This window comes from Musa acuminata, chromosome BXJ1-11 (assembly GCF_036884655.1).
Source record: "Musa acuminata AAA Group cultivar baxijiao chromosome BXJ1-11, Cavendish_Baxijiao_AAA, whole genome shotgun sequence".
NCBI lineage: Eukaryota > Viridiplantae > Streptophyta > Magnoliopsida > Zingiberales > Musaceae > Musa > Musa acuminata.
In genome coordinates, this window is record NC_088337.1 from 5,787,660 (window position 1) to 5,808,217 (window position 20,558).

Consider the following 20,558-nt stretch of genomic DNA (forward strand, 5'->3'; position numbering starts at 1 on the left):
CGCACATCCTCTGGTAGACTTTACGGAAGAATGATTGGCCTTAACACTTTCGTTAATACATTTCAGAGTATTTTTGCTAAGCCCTCCATGTATTCTTTCCCCATAATGTAGCAAGATAATGCCTTTCATGAAATATATATTTTTTTGTGGCTTGAGAAATTAACACCAAATATTATATTTATATATATATATATATATATATATATATATAAAATTTACGTGACTTATTTTTAAGATTACTTTTAAGAAAAAAAAATTAAAATGCGGATATTTTCCCCAAAAAACATGCATAATAGAATCATCGCTATCCGCGTTCTGGTAGCGAGCGGCCCTCCTTGTGATTGAGCGGGTAAGGCAAACGACTGCATTAGCCATGCGACCATTCCTCGCGCGCCCCACCGCGCCCCCCGACATCGCCGACTCCACCCTCGCCCTCCTCCCCCGATGCCGAACCCACCGCGATGCCCGTCAGCTCCACGCCCGCCTCGTCACCACCGGCCTTATACTTTGCCACCCATCCCTCCTCCTTCGCCGCCTCTTCGCCTCCCCCAACCCTCCCCTCCGCAGCCTCGCCCGCCGCATCTTCTTCTCTCTCCCCGCCGCCGACGACCGGCCTTTCCTCTGGAACGCCTTCATCGGCGCTTCCCGCGACGGAGGCGGTGGACCCCGGGACGCCGTCCTGGCCTTCGCGCTCATGCTTTTCGACGGCGTCGCCGCAGACAAGTTCGCCTTGTCGCTGGCACTCAACGCCTGCTCCCGCATACCTTCCCTCCGAGAGGGCTCGCAGATCCACGCCCTCCTCCTCAAAAGCGACCTCGCCTCCAATCTCTATCTCCAGAACGGCTTGATCGCGCTCTACTCCAAATGCGGGTTGCCTGAGATTGCGCGACGAGTGTTTGACAGGATTACCGAAAGGGACGCGATCTCTTGGAATTCGATGATAGATGGGTACCTCAAGGATGGGAACGTGGTAGCAGCCCAAAAGCTCTTCGATGAAATGGATAATGGCAAAAAGAATACGGTGACTTGGAATACGATGCTTGGTGGCTACGCAGCATCCATCGACATGATTGATGTTGCTCGTGAATTATTCGATTCAATGCCCGAAAGAGACTTGGTTTCTTGGAATCTGATGATCGACGGCTACATCAAGTGCGGGAGGTTGGTCGATGCAGAGGACTTGTTCGAGCGAATGCCTGTGAGGGATGTCATATCTTGGGCTACTATGATTGATGGTTATACAGGAATCGGGCGCATCGACTTGGCCAAACAATTCTTCGAGCTGATGCCAGAGAAGGATGTCATCACTTGGAACATCATGATGGATGGCTATGTCAAGAACGGACGTCACCTCGAAGCCTTGAATCTCTTCACTGAGCTGCAAGCGAAAGGCAACCCTGCTCCCGATATAACCACCCTAGCAACAGCTCTCACGGCGATTGCGGAATTGGGTCGTGTTGATGATGGGATAGCCATTCATGATTATATTGAGAGGACCAAATTGGCTTTAGATGGTCAGCTGGGCGTGGCGCTGGTCGACATGTACTCAAAATGTGGTCGATTGGAGGATGCCTTGAAGGTGTTCGAGACTTCAGGAACAAGTGTGGATCACTGGAATGCCATGATCGGTGGTTTGGCCATTCATGGGCGTGGCAATTTGGCTCTTCAACTCTTCTGGGAGATGAAAAGATGCTCATTGAAGCCGGACGACATTACATTCATCGGAGTTCTGAACGCTTGTAGCCACGCAGGTTTGGTGAAGGAGGGCTTGATGTGCTTTGAGATCATGAGAAGAGACTATGCCTTGGAGCCAAAGGTGCAGCACTACGCATGCATGATCGACATCCTTGGCCGAGCAGGGCAGTTGGAAGAGGCTTTGAATCTGATTCGAAGTATGCCGATCGAGCCAAACGATGTGGTTTGGAGATCTTTGCTTAGTGCTTGTAGGAACCACAGGAATGTTGGCATGGGCCAAAAGCTACTGAAAGGTTTAACCCAAGGGGGGGCTTGGGATTCTAGTACATGTGTTCTACTCTCTAATCTCTATGCTGGTGTAGGGATGTGGGGAGATGTGAGGAAGGTGAGGACGATGATGAGGGAGAAGGACCTTAAAAAGGTTCCTGGATGCAGCTGGATCGAACTCGATGGTGTCGTCCACGAGTTCGTCGTAGGGGATTACTCGTGCCCTCAAGCTAAAGAGGCAAGTTCTTCATCGGACTTGTTTTGTGCATCCAACTTGTATAGTTCAACAACTTCACTGGAATATACACGTTCATGAAGTTTATTTGTGTTAGTTCTATCCACAACGTTGGTCAATAGGATTCTGAAGTATCTCTTAGCCTAGTGCTGGAGATTGTGGTGACTGCTGCTGTTCAGGATCCGATTTGATTCCATTCGACTTAGGTTTCGAGTTATCGACCGAAGGCTCCCGATCGGGTACAGCCTAAGCATAGATCATCAAACCTTGAAATCCAGTTCGACCGACATCTGACCCGAATCCGTAAATTTCGGACTTGAACCCACAAATATTAATTGTCGGATTCGTACAAGGTGGATCCGACCCGATAATCCCACAGCCTTTGTTGAGGCTTCGATTAGACTACTCCTAGCAACCGAATCGACTCGGCTCTGCCCTGCTTTAGGGTTTGAGATCGGTCCGACGCCCATGGAGACGCCGCAGAAGAGGAGACCCCGAGATGGGGTGGACGACGAAGATGCAGAGGCGATCAAGAAGCGGCGGCTCTCAGACGGAGAAGGCGAAGAAGACGACGGAAGCGGCTCTCTCCCAGGCCTCGCTGTCTATAAGGACGAGGATGACGAAGATGAGGAGGCGATGATCCGGAGAGAGCGGGGGAGTGACGGTTCGAATGGTATTGGTGAGGTCGGGAGTGGCCGCGGCGAGGCGGTAGAGAATGGCGGTCATAGAGTTGGAGGAGTAGGAGATGAGGAAGTGCAGGAGGTAGAGGATAAGGCCGCAGATCGACCTCCTGCTCCCGTGAGGCAGCAGCGGCAAGTGGAGCGCCGGAGGGACTGTCCGTATCTTGATACCGTTAATCGTCAGGTGATGTTTCTGTTTGCCTTTTCCATTTTTATTCAGTGCATAGAATTATACAGGTGTTAGATTAATTCCATGTTATACAGTATATCTTTTTTGGCGCTCTATCAATAAGGTTATGTGCACGAAAAGAAAAGGGGAAAAAAAAAGTAATTTCCAATTACAGTATTTTGTGGCATTCTCTTTGTCCGCCCATTGCTTACTTCCCGCTAGATAACTTATCTTGGCTTGGCCGGTGTGAGGGATAGAGGTGAGAAATGAGATCCTTGTTTCCATGAGGAATGTTGTTAGATTTTGAGAAAAGGAGGTCATCTTGTTTATGTCTGAATGGCTAATGCGACATAGCTGAGACAGATCAAGTTTAAGAAAGAGACAAGACAATATCTACATACAAAAAACAATGTAGTAACGCACTCACAGTTTATCCTTGACATCTGAAGCAACTGGTAAGAGGGGTAGACTGTAGACACATATAAGAATGTAAACAAGAACATGAAATTGTAGAAAAAAAAAAAATCAAGGGAGAGAATGATAAAATAACAAGGACCACAACAAATAACATCCGTGGGTTTATGTCTTTGGCCTCTTTGTGATATCAAAATTACAGTAGTGACGCAGTCCTAGCCTCGATACTTCCATCTCTTCAACAACTTTGTTGGACCAGGAGGATGAAACCCACTTTACTGAATGTAATACTCTGACACCATGGTCAAATATTGAACCCATGAATCAAGGGAAAGGGTAATTTTTGAATTTGATGGCAATTTGATTAATTACTTTTTTCCTCTCTTAGGATCAAGGATATTTGCATCATATCATTTATATTAAGTGCACTTAAATATTAATAATATTTATTTTACACTTAATGCAGGTTTTGGACTTTGACTTTGAGAGGTTCTGTTCTATATCTCTCTCAAACTTAAACGTTTATGCATGCTTGGTTTGTGGAAAGTACTACCAAGGAAGAGGCCTGAATTCTCATGCATATACACATAGCCTTGAAGCAGGTCACCATGTATACATCAATCTTCAAACTGAAAAAGTTTATTGCCTTCCTGATGGATATGAAATAGATGATCCATCATTGGATGACATCCGACATGTTCTAAACCCAAGGTGCGTGTGGTATTATCTACAGTTCTTTCTTTTTTTCTTCTGGATGTTGCAATATTATGCATGATCAAACCATTCTTGTTGCTCAGCAGTTTACCTGACTAAGAGTAAGATGCACCTATTGCAAGGTAGAAGTATAGAGGAATATGATGGATCTAGATTTGATTTGATTCTTAAAAACACAGTTACCAACATTAACATTTTTTTTCCTTTTTCTTTATATTCCACAAGGTCTTGGATCTCTTTTCCTTTTTTGTAATTTTTTTTCTTTGGGGTTTGTTATAATTGGGCTGTAGATTACAGATAATTAATTTGCACGAATTTTATTAACAGATGGAGAGTTGTGGAATTAGAGGGAGCTTTTGCTTGTAAAATAGAGTTGCATATATTCATACCATTTAGCATAATGATTCTCTACATCTTCATATTGTATAAAATGTAGTTGCATATCATCTTTTACTGATTTAAGTTCATATATAAAATTGTGATCCACTAAAGAACAATTTGTATTGAAGATATATATATATATATATATATATGTATATATATATATATATGTATGTATGTATATGTATGTATGTATATGTATATGTATGTATGTATATATATGTATGTATATGTATGTATGTATATATATGTATGTATATGTATATATATGTATATATATGTATGTATGTATGTATGTATATACACACACAAAGTCATAAGTCCCAACTATTTGGGGTCGGATACATGGATTTTTTGTCGCCATTGAGATCGATAAAAAGTCATTTATTTAGTTAGGTTTATTGTACTTAATCTTTGTTTATAATTTCTATTAAAGTTTTTTAGGTCTTTCTCTATCTCTCCTCGTATCACTAATATTAATTATTTCATCTCTTCAGACTATCGCATCTGAAAGTCTCCTTAGCACATGCTCATACCATCTTAAATGATTTGCTCTCATCTTATCATTTATCGAATCGATACAAAGTTGTACATAAATACAAGTATTTCTTTTGTCATCTTTCCTAGTGACTCCAAACATCTATCTCAACATTCTTATTTCGGCAACATAAATTTTTTGTATATGTTTTTTCTTAACCTCTAACACTCAAATCCATAAAATATTATTAGTCTCACAATTGTCTTATAAAATTTTTCTTTTAATCTTAAAGGTATCCAATGATCACATAGGACTTTTGACGCTCCTTGTCATTTTAACCATCCTGTGTTTACTCTATTAATAATATCTTCATCGATCTATTCATCTTGTTGAATATTTGATCCAAGATACCTAAGGCTTTTGCTTAATGGGATTTCTTGTCCTCCAATTTAACTATATTCTCTTGTCTATTTCTAGAATCACTAAAATTGTATTTTATATATTCAGTTTTAGTCCTACTTAATCTAAAACCTTTAGTTTCCAAGGCTTGTCTTCATATCTCATGTTTATAATTAATTTCACTTAGTCTCTCATTAACTAAAACGATATCATCAATAAATAACATATACCGGGAAGGTCTATCATGTAAGTGATTGGTAAGTTCATCCATTGTTAATGTGAAAAGGTAGGGATTTAATGTGGATCCTTGGTGTAATCCTATGCTAATAGGAAACTCACTAGACACACTTCCTATTGTTTTAACACTAGTAGTTACATTATCATACATATCTTTAATAACATCAATATAATTAATGGAAACACCTTTCTTTTCTAAAACTCATCATAATAAATCTTTAGGAACCCTATCATAGGTTTTCTCTAAGTCAATAAAAAACCATATGTAAACCTTTCTTTTTTATTAATTGTCTTAATAAATAAATAGCTTCTATGGTTAATCTTCTATGCATAAAACTAAATTGAATTTCAGAGATATTTGTTTCAAGTCTTATCCTACTTTTGATAACTTTTTCCTAAGGTCTCATATTAAGGTTCATGATTTTAATTCATATATATATATACATATACATATACATATACATAGCATGATTTGCCATTAAAGGGGTTGAGACACATACTATACCACAGTGTTGATCCTACCTGTAATGTAGGTAATCTAATAAAGAATTAGCACAAGCCCAGTTTTTAACAGATTTTGAAGCATGAGGTTTCAGAAGAGTTAACAAACTTTATGTGTATGAAGGGGATGAAGAATGGAAGAGTATTCATTGTAGTCTAAATATGAGAAACAAAATAACCTAATTTTGAGGTACAAATCATAGAATAAAAAAGTGCAATAAGAGATATATAGTAAAGAAACAGATCCTTTTGGTCTTTGTACATAAAAGAAACTGGTTAATTGTTTCTATTTGGATGATGGGAAAAACTTCAGTCTGATGAATTTCAGTGGAATATATGTCACGAGAACAAATTTCCTTGTTTCTGATTTGGTAGAACCTGTGACCAATATTTCTTTTTTATTTAATGATAACAAATTGACTAAATTGTACAAAACATATCTCCATAGAATATAGCTTTTGGTATATTGAGGATATACAGTTATAACTTGCTGTCACCATGTGATGAGGGTAATAACGGCGATAAGACTCGGGTGACGTCAGCTACCCCAAATGACGCCTCACGCCTCTATTGACCAGACAGCACCTGGTCAACACGGACCGGAACGCCGACCGAGGCACATTAACATCCTGCTCAGGCCCGATCCCTCACGCCACGCCAACGTCGATGTCAGACACTACCAGAAGTACGATCCTACTCCCTGCGGGCAGGCACATCAGGCAACGGTAACCCTCACTATAAAAACCCTCGCGCTCCGAGGAAAAGAGGACAACAAAAAAACCCCCTGCGACTATTCGCTAACTTGATCGTCGGAGGGGTCGGGCCGAGATCTCCCAACCCGACCTGTGTGCAGGTGCGAAAACGGGAGGCCTCCCACTAAACGCCCAGGCGAGGAGTTCCCTCCCGGAGGAAACGACGACCCCGTCCCGATCGGACCACCGCAGTCGGCCACCTCAGCAGTCTCAAGGGTCGTCCCAAGAAGATCCCCCATCATCCAGACCCGAACCAAGCCGCGTCGGCCCCGAGGCCACGGCTTAAAGTTGTTTACACCAACATTTTGACGCTAGAAGGAGGGCCCGAATGTCAGGGGATCGCCCAATTGATTCAGACGAGCTCGCAACTGAGGGGTCACACCCGATCGGAGCTCCGGGGGAACACCCCCCGCGTGGAGAACCTCGAGACAAACCCCTCGCCACGACATCAGAGCGCTATTGGCGGATATTTAACGACCCGGGCCTGTCGCCGCTCGACGGCGCCTCAGCTGGCCCATCGCCCGTGTCGTCCGAGGCCTTTCAGGACCTCACTCATCAAGTCCGAACTCTGACCGATATGGTGCAGTCCATTATCCCACTCGTTTCTCGTCCGTTGCACCCGCCTGCGATCCAACCGCTGCGGCAACAGGAGCCGCCCGTTCGGGCTCGCACCCCACCTCAGGAGCTTCCGACTTCCCCTCGGGACTGATCGGCCCTGCTCGGGGACCGAGCGACAGCAAACCCGAGAGGCCGCCCGGAACCCGAGGCATTATCCTCAGATTCCACGGATTCCCTGCGAGCCCAGTTACACTTTGTTAGTCAACGGCTCGACGAGGTGCAAAAAGAGGTTCGCTGGTCGAGGGGAGAGCTCGGGGAGGACGCACACCAGGGATCTCCATTCACACCCGAGATACAGGATCAGACAGTCCCCCCGAACTTCCGACTCCCCTCCCTGGACGCATACGACGGCTCCACCGACCCAGCGGACCATGTAATCGCTTTCCGTGCCCAGATGGCGCTGTTTGGAACTTCTGATGCTTTGATGTGCAGGGCGTTACCCACCACTCTGAGAGGGCCAGCCCATGCATGGTATAGCAGTCTGAAGCCCGGGGCGATCACTTCCTTCGATCAGCTCGCCAGGGGCTTCGAGCTTAACTTCCTATCCTACACCTGGCCGAAGCCATCCGTTGCGTTGCTCCTCGAACTCAACCAAAGGGAGGACGAGCCCCTCGCACATTTAGTGGATCGCTTTGCAACGCAAATCCGGGGTTTGCCGGACGCTCATCCCTCTCTGTTAATGCAAGCGTTTATGAGAGGCCTGCGACCTTCTAGATTTTCCTGGTCCCTCGCGGAGCGACCCCCCACCGCGGTGCTAGAGATGCTCCAGCGGGCTAACTAGCACATCGCGGCGGAGGCCTGGATGGCTGTGAGGAGATGGAGCGACTTTTAGCAGCGGGCTTCATAGAAGAGGAGGGCGCCCGAGGACCAAGAGCACATGGCCTTCCTCACCGAACAGACTCCTCGAGACCTCTGCGCGGCTTGCCCGCCTGAGTCGTGCTCCTCGGCTGCGTGTTGCTCGAGACCACTACCTCTGCGCGGCCTGCCCGCCTGAGTCGTGCTCCTCCGCTGCGTGTTGCCCGAGACCACTATCTATGTGCAGCCTGCACGCCTGTCTTGCTCCTCGGCTGCATGTTGCCTGAGACCACCTCTGCGCGGCCCGCCCGCCCGCCTGAGTCGTGCTCCTCGGCTGCATGTTGCCCGAGACCACTACCTCTGCGCGGCCTGCCCGCTTGAGTCGTGCTCCTCGACTGCATGTTGCCCGAGACCACTACCTTTGTGCGGCCTGCCCGCCTGAGTTGTGCTCCTCGGCTGCATGTTGCCCGAGACCACCTCTGCGCGGCCTGCCCGCCTGAGTCGTGCTCCTTGGCTGCATGTTGCCCAAGACCACCTCTGCTCGGCCTGTCCGACCGAGTCGTGCTCCTCGACTACCTTTGCGCGTCCTGCCCGCCTGAGTCGTGCTCCTCGGCTACGTGTTGCCCGAGACCACTACCTCTGCGTGGCCTGCCCACTTGAGTCGTGCTCCTCGGTTGCGTGTTGCCCGAGACCACTACCTCTGAGCGGCCTGCCCGCCTGAGTCGTGCTCCTCGGCTACGTGTTGCCCGAGACCACTACCTCTGCGCGGCCTGCTCGCCTGAGTCGTGCTCCTCGGCTGCATGTTGCCCGAGATCACTACCTCTGCGCGGCCTGCCCGCCTGAGTCATGCTCCTCGGCTGCATGTTGCTCGAGACCACTACCTCTACGCGGCCTGCCCGCCTGAGTCGTGCTCCTCGGCTGCATGTTGCCCGAGACCACTACCTCTACGCGGCCTGCCCGCCCGAGTCGCGCTCCTCGGCCGTATACTGCCCAGGGCCACCGCTGCACATCCAACCCTCCTTAGTTACTAAACTCCACAATTCCCACACCCCTGGTAACGGACCGGCAACCGCCCAGCAGGGATAGTTTCTTAAAGCTGAAGCCATGCCTCGGACCCCCCTTTTACAACAACCGACGCATAGCTTCCTTCGGGGGGGGGGGAATATGATGAGGGTAATAATGACGATAAGACTCGGGTGACGTCAGCTGCCCCAAATGACGCCTCGCGCCTCTGTTGACCTGACAGCACCTGGTCAACACGGATCGGAACGTCGACCGAGGCACATTAACATCCTGCTCAGGCTCGATCCCTCACGCCACGCCAACGTTGATGTCAGACGCTACCAGAAGTACGATCCTGCTCCCTGCGGGCAGGCACATCAGACAACGGTAACCCTCACTATAAAAACCCTCGCGCTCCGAGGAAAAGAGGAGGACAACAAAAAAACCCCCTGCGACTATTCGCTAACTTGATCGTCGAAGGGGTCGGGCCGAGCTCTCCCGACCCGACCTGTGTGCAGGTGCGAAGACGGAGACCTCCCACTAAACGCCCAGGCGAGGAGTTCCCTCCCGGAGGAAACGACGACCCCGTCCCGATCGGACCACCGCAGTCGGCCACCTCAGCAGTCTCAAGGGTCGTCCCAGGAAGATCCCCCATCATCCGGACCCGAACCAAGCCGCGTCAGCCCCGAGGCCACGGCTTAAAGTTGTTTACACCAACACCATGTCATGTTTTCCATCTTATTTCACAATATTATATATTGGGAACTTTAAATCATTATTTCTCTTCTGTTCTTGTTCACATTTTGTTATGTCTCTTCCACTCGTCTGTTTAGTTACTTTTATGCAAGTTGTCCACTCAAGTCAATCCTTGTTTATGTTTGATGTATTTTTCTTTAAGTGTACATGTTCATTATAAGGTTACTTTCTCCTTTCACATGGTAATTTGCTTCCTTGTTTTTTTGTGTTCTCCTAACCTACAACTGGAACATTCTTATTGGTAAAAATATTAACCTATTTGGCTTCTCAAAATTATGATGTTCACATTTATAAGTACTGTAGTTATAACAGAAACATTAATTGATTCCATTGATTTTCTTTTAGTGCTTTATTTTCTTCCTATCATGATCTTTTTTGGCGTTGATTTTGTTAACTGATTTGATTTATGTTGTTACCTCTAAATATGGGCAGTCTTTTTGCTGTTCCAAGAGCCATGGGAATTTATTTTACTTAGACCAACTTTGTGCAGTTTTTTCATTCAGGTTTTCGAAAGAACAAGTTCTGCACCTTGATGAAAACAGGCAATGGTCAAGAGCTCTCGATGGGTCGAACTATCTGCCTGGAATGGTATGTTCTACTTCCATACACTTACAGCATCTACAATACCATGCTGTGTTGATAAAATGTTTATCCAAGGTTTGTTCCTGTACTAGCTACCTTCCAGTTGAATTGGATAAACAAAATCTATGGGAGAGTCTGTTGGTAGGTATATTTCTTGTCTGTAATTCTGTACAAGGGCTGCATTTTTGAGGATCCCAGGCGTACTGATCGATCATCACTGTGTATAAACAATAGACATTGTTGAACCCATGTTTACATTGAAAACTAGAGTAGCTCTGTGGAAATGTCTGACTACTGACCTATTTTTTTGCTGCACATGGTGCAAATGTAACCAAAGCTTTACATACTGTAATTAAGGCTTATTTCCATTAAGATGAGTGTCATGATATCAGTTTGTGTGCTGTTACAATTATATCAAGCTATTGAAGCATTTTCAGAATTAGTATAATTAGCTATAAGCATAAAAAATTAGGCACTCATCAATTTGTGTCATGTTCTTAGGTGGGTCTCAACAATATTAAGGAGACCGATTTTGTGAATGTCACGATTCAGTCCTTAATGAGAGTGACTCCTCTGAGGAACTTTTTTTTAATACCTGAGAACTATCAACATAGTAAATCTCCACTTGTTCATCGATTTGGAGAACTTACACGAAAAATTTGGCATGCAAGGAACTTCAAGGGACAGGTTAGCTCCTTAAGAAGACATCTTTTTCTTTATGTTGCTATTTGATTGGAGGTAGTGCTTCTCATTGGTTTTTATTTTTCAGGTTAGCCCCCATGAGTTTTTACAAGCAGTTATGAAAGTCAGTAATAAGCGTTTCCAAATAGGTGTTCAATCAGATCCTGTTGAATTTATGTCCTGGTTGTTGAACACGTTGCATGCACAACTAAGAATTTCAAAGAAAAAGGATCAAAGCATTATTTATGACTGCTTTCAGGTTCCTTCCCGGCTACACCCCCAAATCGTTTATCTTTCTTTACCCTTTTTCATCATGTTGATTCCTTTACATTGCAGGGTGAATTGGAGGTTGTAAAAGAGATACAGACGAAACTTCTTATCGAGAAGAAAGATAATGATGAGGAGCAGTACAATGTAACTATTGCAGATGGTGGATCATCAATTGATAATGTTGTGAGGGAAGCATCTAGAGTACCATTCCTAATGCTTGGTCTTGATTTGCCACCACCACCTCTTTTTAAGGATGCAATGGAGAAAAACATTATACCTCAGGTGCGTATTATAGATGTCTCAGGTTAATTTTAATTGAATCTTATATGAAAATGTTCATGTTATAATTGCAACTATCTAGTGAAACATAAATTTTTCTAAACCTTACAGAGTTTCGTTCGTTCTTGTGAGTGTCAAAGTGCATACATTGTAAACTCTTGTGTATCTTATCTTAGGTGAGAATAATATCATTTAATCATCAGGTGAGCAGCACCTTAGTTCTCTCTTTCTTCTTCCAACTGTACATCCTGATGGTTGGTGGCCTTAGGCTTTGGCCACATGTTGGGTGCTGCCAGAGATTGAGTTTAGTAAATAGTTCATTCCGAAGTAGGAACTCTACCAAAGGATATGAAGTATGTGCACTTCAATACTTGTCATAGACTTCTTAAAATGTGTTGAGTAGTTCAGAACGTATTGATACTCTTTTATTATCTGCCAATAAGTGTTATTATGTGTATCTATGTTACATGTTGGCAATATATATGTGATTTAGTCTTTTGACTGGCTCCTTTATGTTAGATGTTGACATTTGAACAAAGGTTTAAAACACAGTTTGGTATTGATTTTGGTAATCTATTGGACCAGTATGGCACCAGTGTATCGGGTGGTATAACTACCCGTACTGCCCGGTGTCATGTGGTCCCATATTGGCTTTTGTTCGGACGGTTAAGTATCGATTGGTGTGCACTGTGCAGATCTGTGTGTAAAACCTTGATTTGAACTACATTTGTGAAAGTTTACTATTTATTTGAATGTTTATTATACTTTGTATATGTACATGATTATTATGGATAGTCTATATTGTACAAAATATATATTTTCAGTAAAACCCATAATATAGAAAAGAATGTATAAATTGCCATTGTTCATGCTGTGTTATATCCTACTTGCAAGAATTGCATTGTCTATATTCTACAGAGCATATATTTACAATAACATGTAGTAATGAAGAAAACCATAACATGTATAAATTGCCTTTGTTCATGCCATGTCTTATCCTACTTTTAAAAGATATTTCATGTCAGCATATCTATAGTATGTATGTTGCACGATTCTGTCCCATGCTTTATAAACTTAAATTGATAGATAATGCATAAGTGTGCATTTTCTTGGAGTCATACTCTAAAACTTTTGCTTATGTATGATTGGCGAGTCCCCATATCTTCGACTTACTAGAATAGTTTATGCCGGTTCTAAGTCATTTTAAAGAACGTTGTAATGTATAAATTATAAAAGAAAGTTAAAGAGAGATGCAAAGAAAAGATGTAGAGCTCAAATCTTCTGAATTATATGGAGGCATTAGCTGTGTATAGCTGGATTATATGGAGCCAAAAAATGATTAAGGATTGCAAAAGAGTGTTAAGCAGAATTTCAGTTGTGGCAAAAGAACAATGGGCTCTAAAGGATGCTTTTGCATAGTTGACTTGATTTTGATTTCATGTTTTAAATTACATTTTGTGGCATTTCAATTGAGTAGCATATTGAGATTATTGTTTCCTTTTAATATTAAATTAAGAATATCATACAAGAAATTCTTGCTCTTTCTGGCGAAAAACCTTGAACCTGGTCACCTGGGACCATGGCATGGCCTGGAGATATTTTAGAGTGGCGATTACCCTTAATTTCTGGTGTGCGTTTTAAAGCTTAGGTTTACCCTTTCACGATCTGCAAGTTTACACTGCATATTTTTTGTTATAGGGTTAAGATTTACCTTAATCATATGGGGATTTTATAGTGCTTTCTCATACTTGTTCTATATTTGATAACAGGACATGTGGAAAACAGCCAATGAATCTTTCTGGCATTAAAGTTTCTACAATTTTATGATGCCTTTAGTTAACCATGAACTTGGTGCTGAAGTTCCTACACTGATGGAAACACTAATCTGATATATTTTTTTGTAGGTTCCCCTCTTCAACATATTGAAGAAGTTCGATGGTGAGACTATCACAGAGGTTGTGAGGCCTTGTATAGCAAGGATGAGATATCGTGTCATCAGACTGCCCAAGTATCTAATTCTTCATATGCGTCGATTTACAAAAAATAATTTCTTCATAGAAAAGAACCCGACACTAGGTATATTATAAATTCTTTTTCAATATATGAGGTGTTTTTAGTTCTTACCACCAATGTTGTTATTGACCGTGGAGAATTTTCTTCTTTCAGTCAACTTTCCTGTGAAGAATCTTGAATTGAAGGATTACATTCCATTGCCCCCACCAAAGGAGAACAAGAAGTTGCGGTCAAAATATGATATCATAGGGAACATAGTTCATGATGGCAAGCCTGGAGAGGGATGTTATAGAGTTTTCGTGCAGCGAAAATCAGAAGAGCTCTGGTATTGTGCGATCAAAGTAAATTTCATCGGTGCTATTGTTTGGTATTTTTCTGAAGCCTTGCTGAGCATCATTTTTCCCTTCAGGTATGAAATGCAGGACCTCCACGTCACCGAAACTCTTCCTCAAATGGTTGCTCTCTCTGAAGCCTACATGCAAATATATGAGCAGCAAGAGTGACTGTGGGATGGCTTCTTTCTTGCTCACAAGGTTACTAATGTATATGACAAGCGCCAAAAACTGCGCGACCATTGCAGAGGGTAACCGGGCTGCCCATTTTTTCGCAGCACAATTCTGGCTGAAACTTATTTAGAGTCTTCTTTGGTTGGGACTTCATGTTAACAGGCTTATGTTAATCATGTATGGCTCCTGAGACTCGAGTATGACTGTTGCCCGGTCTTGGCACTGTTTCCTGGTGTGTTCACCGTGCCGTGTCATACCCGTTCGTCCATGTTTCATCCACCTAGGCTCTGACGTCCTTGCCTCTGTGTTTTCTACCTGAGAGTTTATAGTGGGGTCCACCGTCGGTTCCGATGATCTGATCCACCCTTGATGCGGGTGACAGCAATGGGTAGGGAAATTACTGCATATTTTATCTTATAGGTGTCAGGACACGATGGTTGTTAGACCGCGGCATATATGAAAATTTCCGTCCGTGGGATCAACAAAATTTACGGAGCTTAAAGCTAAATCCAGCCGTCCTCTTTAAGGTAAGAAATGGACAATAGAAACGGGAGTGAGAGAGAGAGAGAGAGTCCGGTGACCGCCTCCACCTCCGTCCCTACCAAAACCTCAAGAATCCGTCGTCCAATTGGGCGTACGCCAACCAACGACCCTCTCCTAAGTTTCCCCCCTCTTTAGTCTTTTTCTATGTTACAATTGAATACCTCACCAAAGAGGAAGAAGGTGGAGAAACGAAACTGGTTGGTTGGGCATTGCGATCATGGCCGCCATTGAGAGGACGAGCGGCGTCGATCTGGTGGCGACCGGGAGCCCCTCCACTGGCGGCGGCCGTGGCCGAGCACAGGAGCCCTGTAGCCCCAAGGATCTGGCCTCCGCCTACGACGTCGCCGGGCTCCCCGTACTCTGCTAGTACCCCGACGGCTCGGTCGATTTCCACTTGGAGCCTCTGCTGGATCGGGGGCTAGCCAGGGACTGGGCTACGGCCGTGTCGGCATTGGCGGCGCAGAGGCCCAACGGCGTCGTCTCTGGAAGCGAAAGGTTTAAGCGGGAGATGATGGATTTGGAGGAGTTGCTCTCGAGGCTGAACCCGATGGCGGAGGAGTTCGTGCTCCCGTCTCTCTCGGGACAAGGGAATTGGTGCGGCGCGGCCGGCGGCGGTGACGGAGGGTTTTATGCCAATGGTTTTGGGTGAGCAACCAAGTGCGGAATATGGTGGGATGCGTGTAAGGTGTTTGGATGGGATCCTTTTGTTACGTTTCCGTGTCTTTTCTGTGTGCTAATTCGTAACATATTTCCGATCTTGATGTTTTGGTGCTTTTCTTCAGAAGAAGAATGGATATGGTGATGGAAAGCAGCGTCGGATAAATAGCCGGACTAGCTTGGCACAGCGAGACGAAGTGATTAGAAGAACTGTGTACGTCTCAGACATCGATCATCAATCAGGTAGTCAGGCTAATCCAGAATTTGTCAGTGCTATATGTCCTTTAATTTGATGATTTGAACAAATCTCGGGAGCATATTTACAGATGGCTTTGGATTGAGCTTTGGTCAATGATCATATCATGTCTTTTTCCTTTTGTTAATTCCTTTTTCTCCCTTATGTGTTGATGGCCTTTGGACATCCTCGCTCGGGACACAGCATGTAGACTCAGGATAAATGCTCATTGACCATCTCTTGTGGTATTCTTTAAATGATTGATTCCTTACACATCTCAATCTACGTCACTATTATGCTATTTTTGGGTTAAACTAGACTTTTATCTTGATCTTATTGGAAGACAAGGTTTTGAAACTTTATGATGTACGATGGGTTTTAATTATTTATTTGTGAATAGAAGAAAAGAGCGGAAAGTAAGATTATAACATAAAGGTAATAAGAAGAAATGGATAATAGGATGGGTTTTAATTATTTATTTGGGAATAGAGGTAAAGAGGGGAAAGGAAGATAATAACGAAAAGATAATAAGAAGAAATGGATAATTCCTCGACTCAAGGACATAGTTTTGCACATCCACATGTCTCACCCTAGTTTACGAGACGATCCTGAATTATGTTCGCAAAATTTCTAGCCTAGTCTGTGAGACAGTACCAGATCAAATTTTGCCAAGTTATGACAATTACATTTTTCAAACATTTCTATTCCATATTGAACTTGTTTTGGGAAGGACCTATTCTCTTTTAAATTGCCAAATTCTCAGTGTTGAACTTAGACCTGCATCTAATATATATGGTTTGTATCTCACTCAGTCCTGTATGTCCTTGATCATCTGAGAGAACTAGTAAAATTATGGCATCACCAGTTCATTGATCTGAGGCAATAACTGGTTTTGAAAAGGTGACAGATGTTCCATGTTTTCTTTTGCCATTTGCCAGCCTTGTGTAATCATGCTTTCATAAAATTTATGTTTGCAGTGTACTGAGAAACTCTGAAACATGTCTCATATTCGATATTATTTTTAATGCTATGGGAAGAGTACTTTAAATGATTTGTTGCAATACAACACATTTAACGTTTCTAAACTTTCAGAACGGAGTCTGTGATGTATGTTTCTGCTTTATATTTACGTCACTGAAGAACAGTTTACAGCACATTTCATCAACTGCGGGCAGGTGAGATACTTGTATACTCTTCATGTCTCATCAAAGAGCATAACACTTCTAAATAAAGTATTGAGGCAGGTCGTTGATGTGTTCAAGGACTGTCTACTGTACAAATATTGACAAGAAGGTTGATGATAGTATTGATTGTTCAATTTAATCATTTTTACGTCAGAACAAATTGCTTATTTCTTCATACTTGGGTCATCACATCTTTTGTTTGATATAGGTTTCTCAGGCAGATCTTAAACTCTTCTTCGAATCTATTTGTGGAGAGGTTGGTTCCACTTGCATTGTCATGTGATTCCATAACTTTTGCATGAACTAAGTTATATATATTTCATATGTTGATTTAAAAATATAAAATAAAATATAATGGGGTCTTTCTTGTGGATTGATATATGATATCATATGCTGATTTAAGAATGTAAACTAAAATAAATTAATGGTGTGCGGTGAATGTTGCAGGTTTACCGCTTAAGAGTGCTTGGCGATTGTCAACATTCCACGAGGATTGCTTTTGTGGAGTTTGTGATGGTTAGCATCTATGGCTTGATAAACTCATGCTGAATTATATAATGTTTTCTTAAAATTTACTTTCACTTAGATACTTGTTTCGAGTTATCTGACCATGAGTTTGATATCAAATGGAATGTAAGGCTCTGATTTGTGTTATTCATTTTCCTTAAGTTTTGTTTATGTATATGATAAATCATTATTTTGTCAATTTAACTTCAAGTCTGATGCCAAAATTCATTTGAGCTTGTAATTTCAGGCTGAGAGTGCAACCGCTGCTCTGAACTGTAGCGGTGTGGTCTTAGGATCCATGCCGTTAAGGTATAATACTTCATTAGATGTATTTGTTCATTCATTTTCTATACAGTCTATGTCGTTTAATTTTTTTGAAGACAGCCTTTTATCTAGCCCATTCTAATCTTAGGATAAAGCCCTTAAAAGACTCCTCGTGCGCCCGGGTTCACCTCAGTGTCCCATGTGCTTTAATCTTCGAGAGCTCCAGGAGGTGGCTGACAGCAGCCACGCATACAGATATTTAAGGTTCCTCTTTTGGCTTTTAACTTAATTCTCTCTAGCATTTATCCCTTGCATTTCGAGAAAAAATTAGGCTAATTCATCTTTGTCTTTTGAATATATAGGTTTCTGGAACATTGGGGCTTTGATATTTATCCACGATCCGGCACCAAGACCTTCAGAGTGTTTCTACGAAACAAAATATTCGGCCTGCCGAGATCTTTCTAAGTTTCAGATTGTATCTTATCAGAAGGGTGAGAGGTGTTTTTGTTATTTAGTAGATTTCCATTACACTAAAGTATTAGCTACTGCATCCAGGACTCTCACGAGCAGTTATTTGAACTACGCCACTTTTCTCGAATCGCATGTGATTGAACTTGGTATGTGTTTCGATCATTGGCTTCACAGGTTTGATAGATCGTTCATGTATCAATACTTTGTGATGAATTAATTCCATGCTGACATAATTAGGGAATCAAGAGAATAATGTAAGGATTTTTTTTTTCATCTATCTATGAAATATTATTCTAGCTTTTGATAATCCCTAGGAGATTGATCACCTCGAAGTGATCAAGGAGACCGATCCCCTCGAAATGATTATCCTATTTTTTTTTTCTCTTCTTGTATGATAAAATCCTAGGGTCTTATCATATGGTATTAGAATAGCGATCCTTGATGTTCTCGTTGTAATTTCTCACAACACTTTGTCGCAGCTATCATCATCATCATCAAAAAAAAAAAAAAAAAAAAAAAGAAGTCAGCAGTTGCCCCATCCCGCTTGAGCGAGAAAGGGTCATCGTCATTGCTCCTAATCCTTGACGTCTCGTTGTAGTTCCTCATCCCCTTCCGGCAACGTGCCTCTTAGCCCTCAATAGTCGCCTCATCCCACTCGAGCGAGAAAGGGCTACTGTTGTTGCTCCTAATCCTCAATGTCTCACCCACGCAACGATAGAAATAGGGCAAACCCCTTATTGCCTCCTCACACCTTTTGTTGCAGTCGTCAATTGTCGTTGTTTTCTCCTCCGTTGCTAACCGGTCGTGCGATCGTCGTGCCTTCCCAATCGATCCCTTCCTCGCTCGACGTCCGTTGCTAACTAACCGCACAATCGCGACAACTACCTAGTCAATCGCACAATCCTCGACGTCCGTTGTCGTCGTTGCGCTTTCCCTGCAACTCATCTTCGTCTCCTCTGCTGTTGCTACAAACATCATTGCACATAGGCTATGATTTTCGCACAGATCCTCAGCGCTCCCACAACCTTCTTCTTTCCTGCCAGCCAACGCTCGTCCCAACCGCATGGTCGCCAGCGTCCCATCCCATCGCAATCGCGCGATCGCCTCCCAACGACCACAGCGAGCTCTCGACGGCGTTGCTCCCAGTTGCACCACCATCGCTGCCTCCTAGCCTCTCGATGTGCAAGGCTTCATCGACATCCTTGCAACAACCCTTCACTCCCACATCACCGCCATCGACTGGCATCATAATAGTAGCACCGAATAGGGCAGTGCTGATGCCCTTGACCCGACACTAGAAATAGGAGTTGGGGATTACAGATCTGTAATCCTACGCAATGGATACTGATAACTCAATAAAAACCCAACTAGAAGCCTTGGAAACTAGGATTGAGAACCAGTTGCAGGAAACCCTTAATGAATTCAAAAGGAGTCTATTGGAGAGCTTCAGCAAGATGAAAATTCAAGTCTTACGGTGAGCCGATCTAGAGACACAGGAAAAAGGAACCCTCGTGGGAAAAATAGTATGATTGATGAGAAAAATGAACATAAGATGGGGATCCGACCAGTTGGATCTCTAAGGCAAAAATAATTTTTCATTTTCACAAAACTCCAGAAGAATCCAAGGTGGAAATAACTTCAATCCAACTAGATGGAGATGCAATCCAATAGTACGAAACCAGTCATAGGGTCCCCTCGTGAGAGCAATTCAAGAGAGGGCTTCTCGTTCGCTTTGGACCATCTAAATATGAGAATGTTGATGGACAGCTCGCTAAAATTTGTTAGATTTTTACAGTGCTAAAATATCATAGCAAATTTGAACGATTGTCAAATCAAGCCAAAGACTAGTCAGGACTTAAGCCAAATATCCAATGTGAAGCCAAAGCTCGCCAACCCCGTACTATGACAACTGTAATCTCATTTGCACATTTGTATGAGAAAAAATTCAACAGGGAGAATCGTCGAAATAGAAGTGATGATAAACAGATGATCAGCAAGCCACCCGCCCCATCTATTCCTAATCGAAACCCTAACACCCGAAGACTAACCCGAGAAGAACTCGAGGAAAGATCAGCGAAAAGTTTGTGTTGGCACTATTGTGAAAAATGGAGTAGGGAGCATTGATGTAAATAAGGATAACTTTTGATGATTGAACCAATTGGAGAGGAACCAGAAGGTGACAATGTGGACTCCCATCATGAAGATATGAATTCTGATGAAGATGTTAGACCTATCATGCATACAGTGCATGCATTAGCCGGCCACTCTAACCC

General features: G+C 43.2%; 3 protein-coding genes across 6 annotated transcripts; all 3 read left to right on the forward strand.

The window, feature by feature from the left end:
- The first annotated feature begins 326 nt into the window (after positions 1–326).
- LOC103970921 (pentatricopeptide repeat-containing protein At2g45350, chloroplastic) lies at positions 327–2,293 on the forward strand. The gene has a single exon (XM_009384836.3). It carries the CDS (start codon positions 374–376, stop codon positions 2,276–2,278), a length of 1,905 nt encoding a protein of 634 aa, XP_009383111.2. The 5' UTR covers positions 327–373; the 3' UTR covers positions 2,279–2,293.
- Positions 2,294–2,436: 143 nt separating this feature from the next.
- LOC135597037 (uncharacterized) lies at positions 2,437–14,624 on the forward strand. 2 transcript variants are annotated; one of them, XM_065089440.1, is made up of 9 exons: positions 2,437–3,061; positions 3,927–4,171; positions 10,597–10,681; positions 11,177–11,362; positions 11,445–11,615; positions 11,693–11,908; positions 13,810–13,981; positions 14,072–14,243; positions 14,328–14,624. In XM_065089440.1, the coding sequence occupies exons 1-9, from the start codon at positions 2,666–2,668 to the stop codon at positions 14,419–14,421; spliced, it is 1,737 nt and encodes a 578-aa protein (XP_064945512.1). In that variant the 5' UTR covers positions 2,437–2,665; the 3' UTR covers positions 14,422–14,624. The 2 variants fall into 2 exon arrangements, with proteins under 2 accessions (XP_064945512.1, XP_064945513.1); XM_065089441.1 differs by having other exon boundaries at positions 14,072–14,259; positions 14,328–14,549.
- Positions 14,625–14,768: 144 nt separating this feature from the next.
- Positions 14,769–18,412, forward strand: LOC135597038 (polyadenylate-binding protein-interacting protein 11-like). Of its 3 annotated transcripts, XM_065089443.1 has the most exons (8): positions 14,769–15,652; positions 15,750–15,867; positions 16,952–17,034; positions 17,252–17,299; positions 17,491–17,559; positions 17,798–17,859; positions 17,963–18,078; positions 18,177–18,412. In XM_065089443.1, exons 3-7 carry the CDS (start codon positions 16,969–16,971, stop codon positions 18,075–18,077), a joined length of 360 nt encoding a protein of 119 aa, XP_064945515.1. In that variant the 5' UTR covers positions 14,769–15,652; positions 15,750–15,867; positions 16,952–16,968; the 3' UTR covers position 18,078; positions 18,177–18,412. The 3 variants fall into 3 exon arrangements, with proteins under 3 accessions (XP_064945515.1, XP_064945516.1, XP_064945514.1); XM_065089444.1 differs by having other exon boundaries at positions 15,750–17,152; XM_065089442.1 differs by having other exon boundaries at positions 15,750–17,034.
- Positions 18,413–20,558: the final 2,146 nt, after the last annotated feature.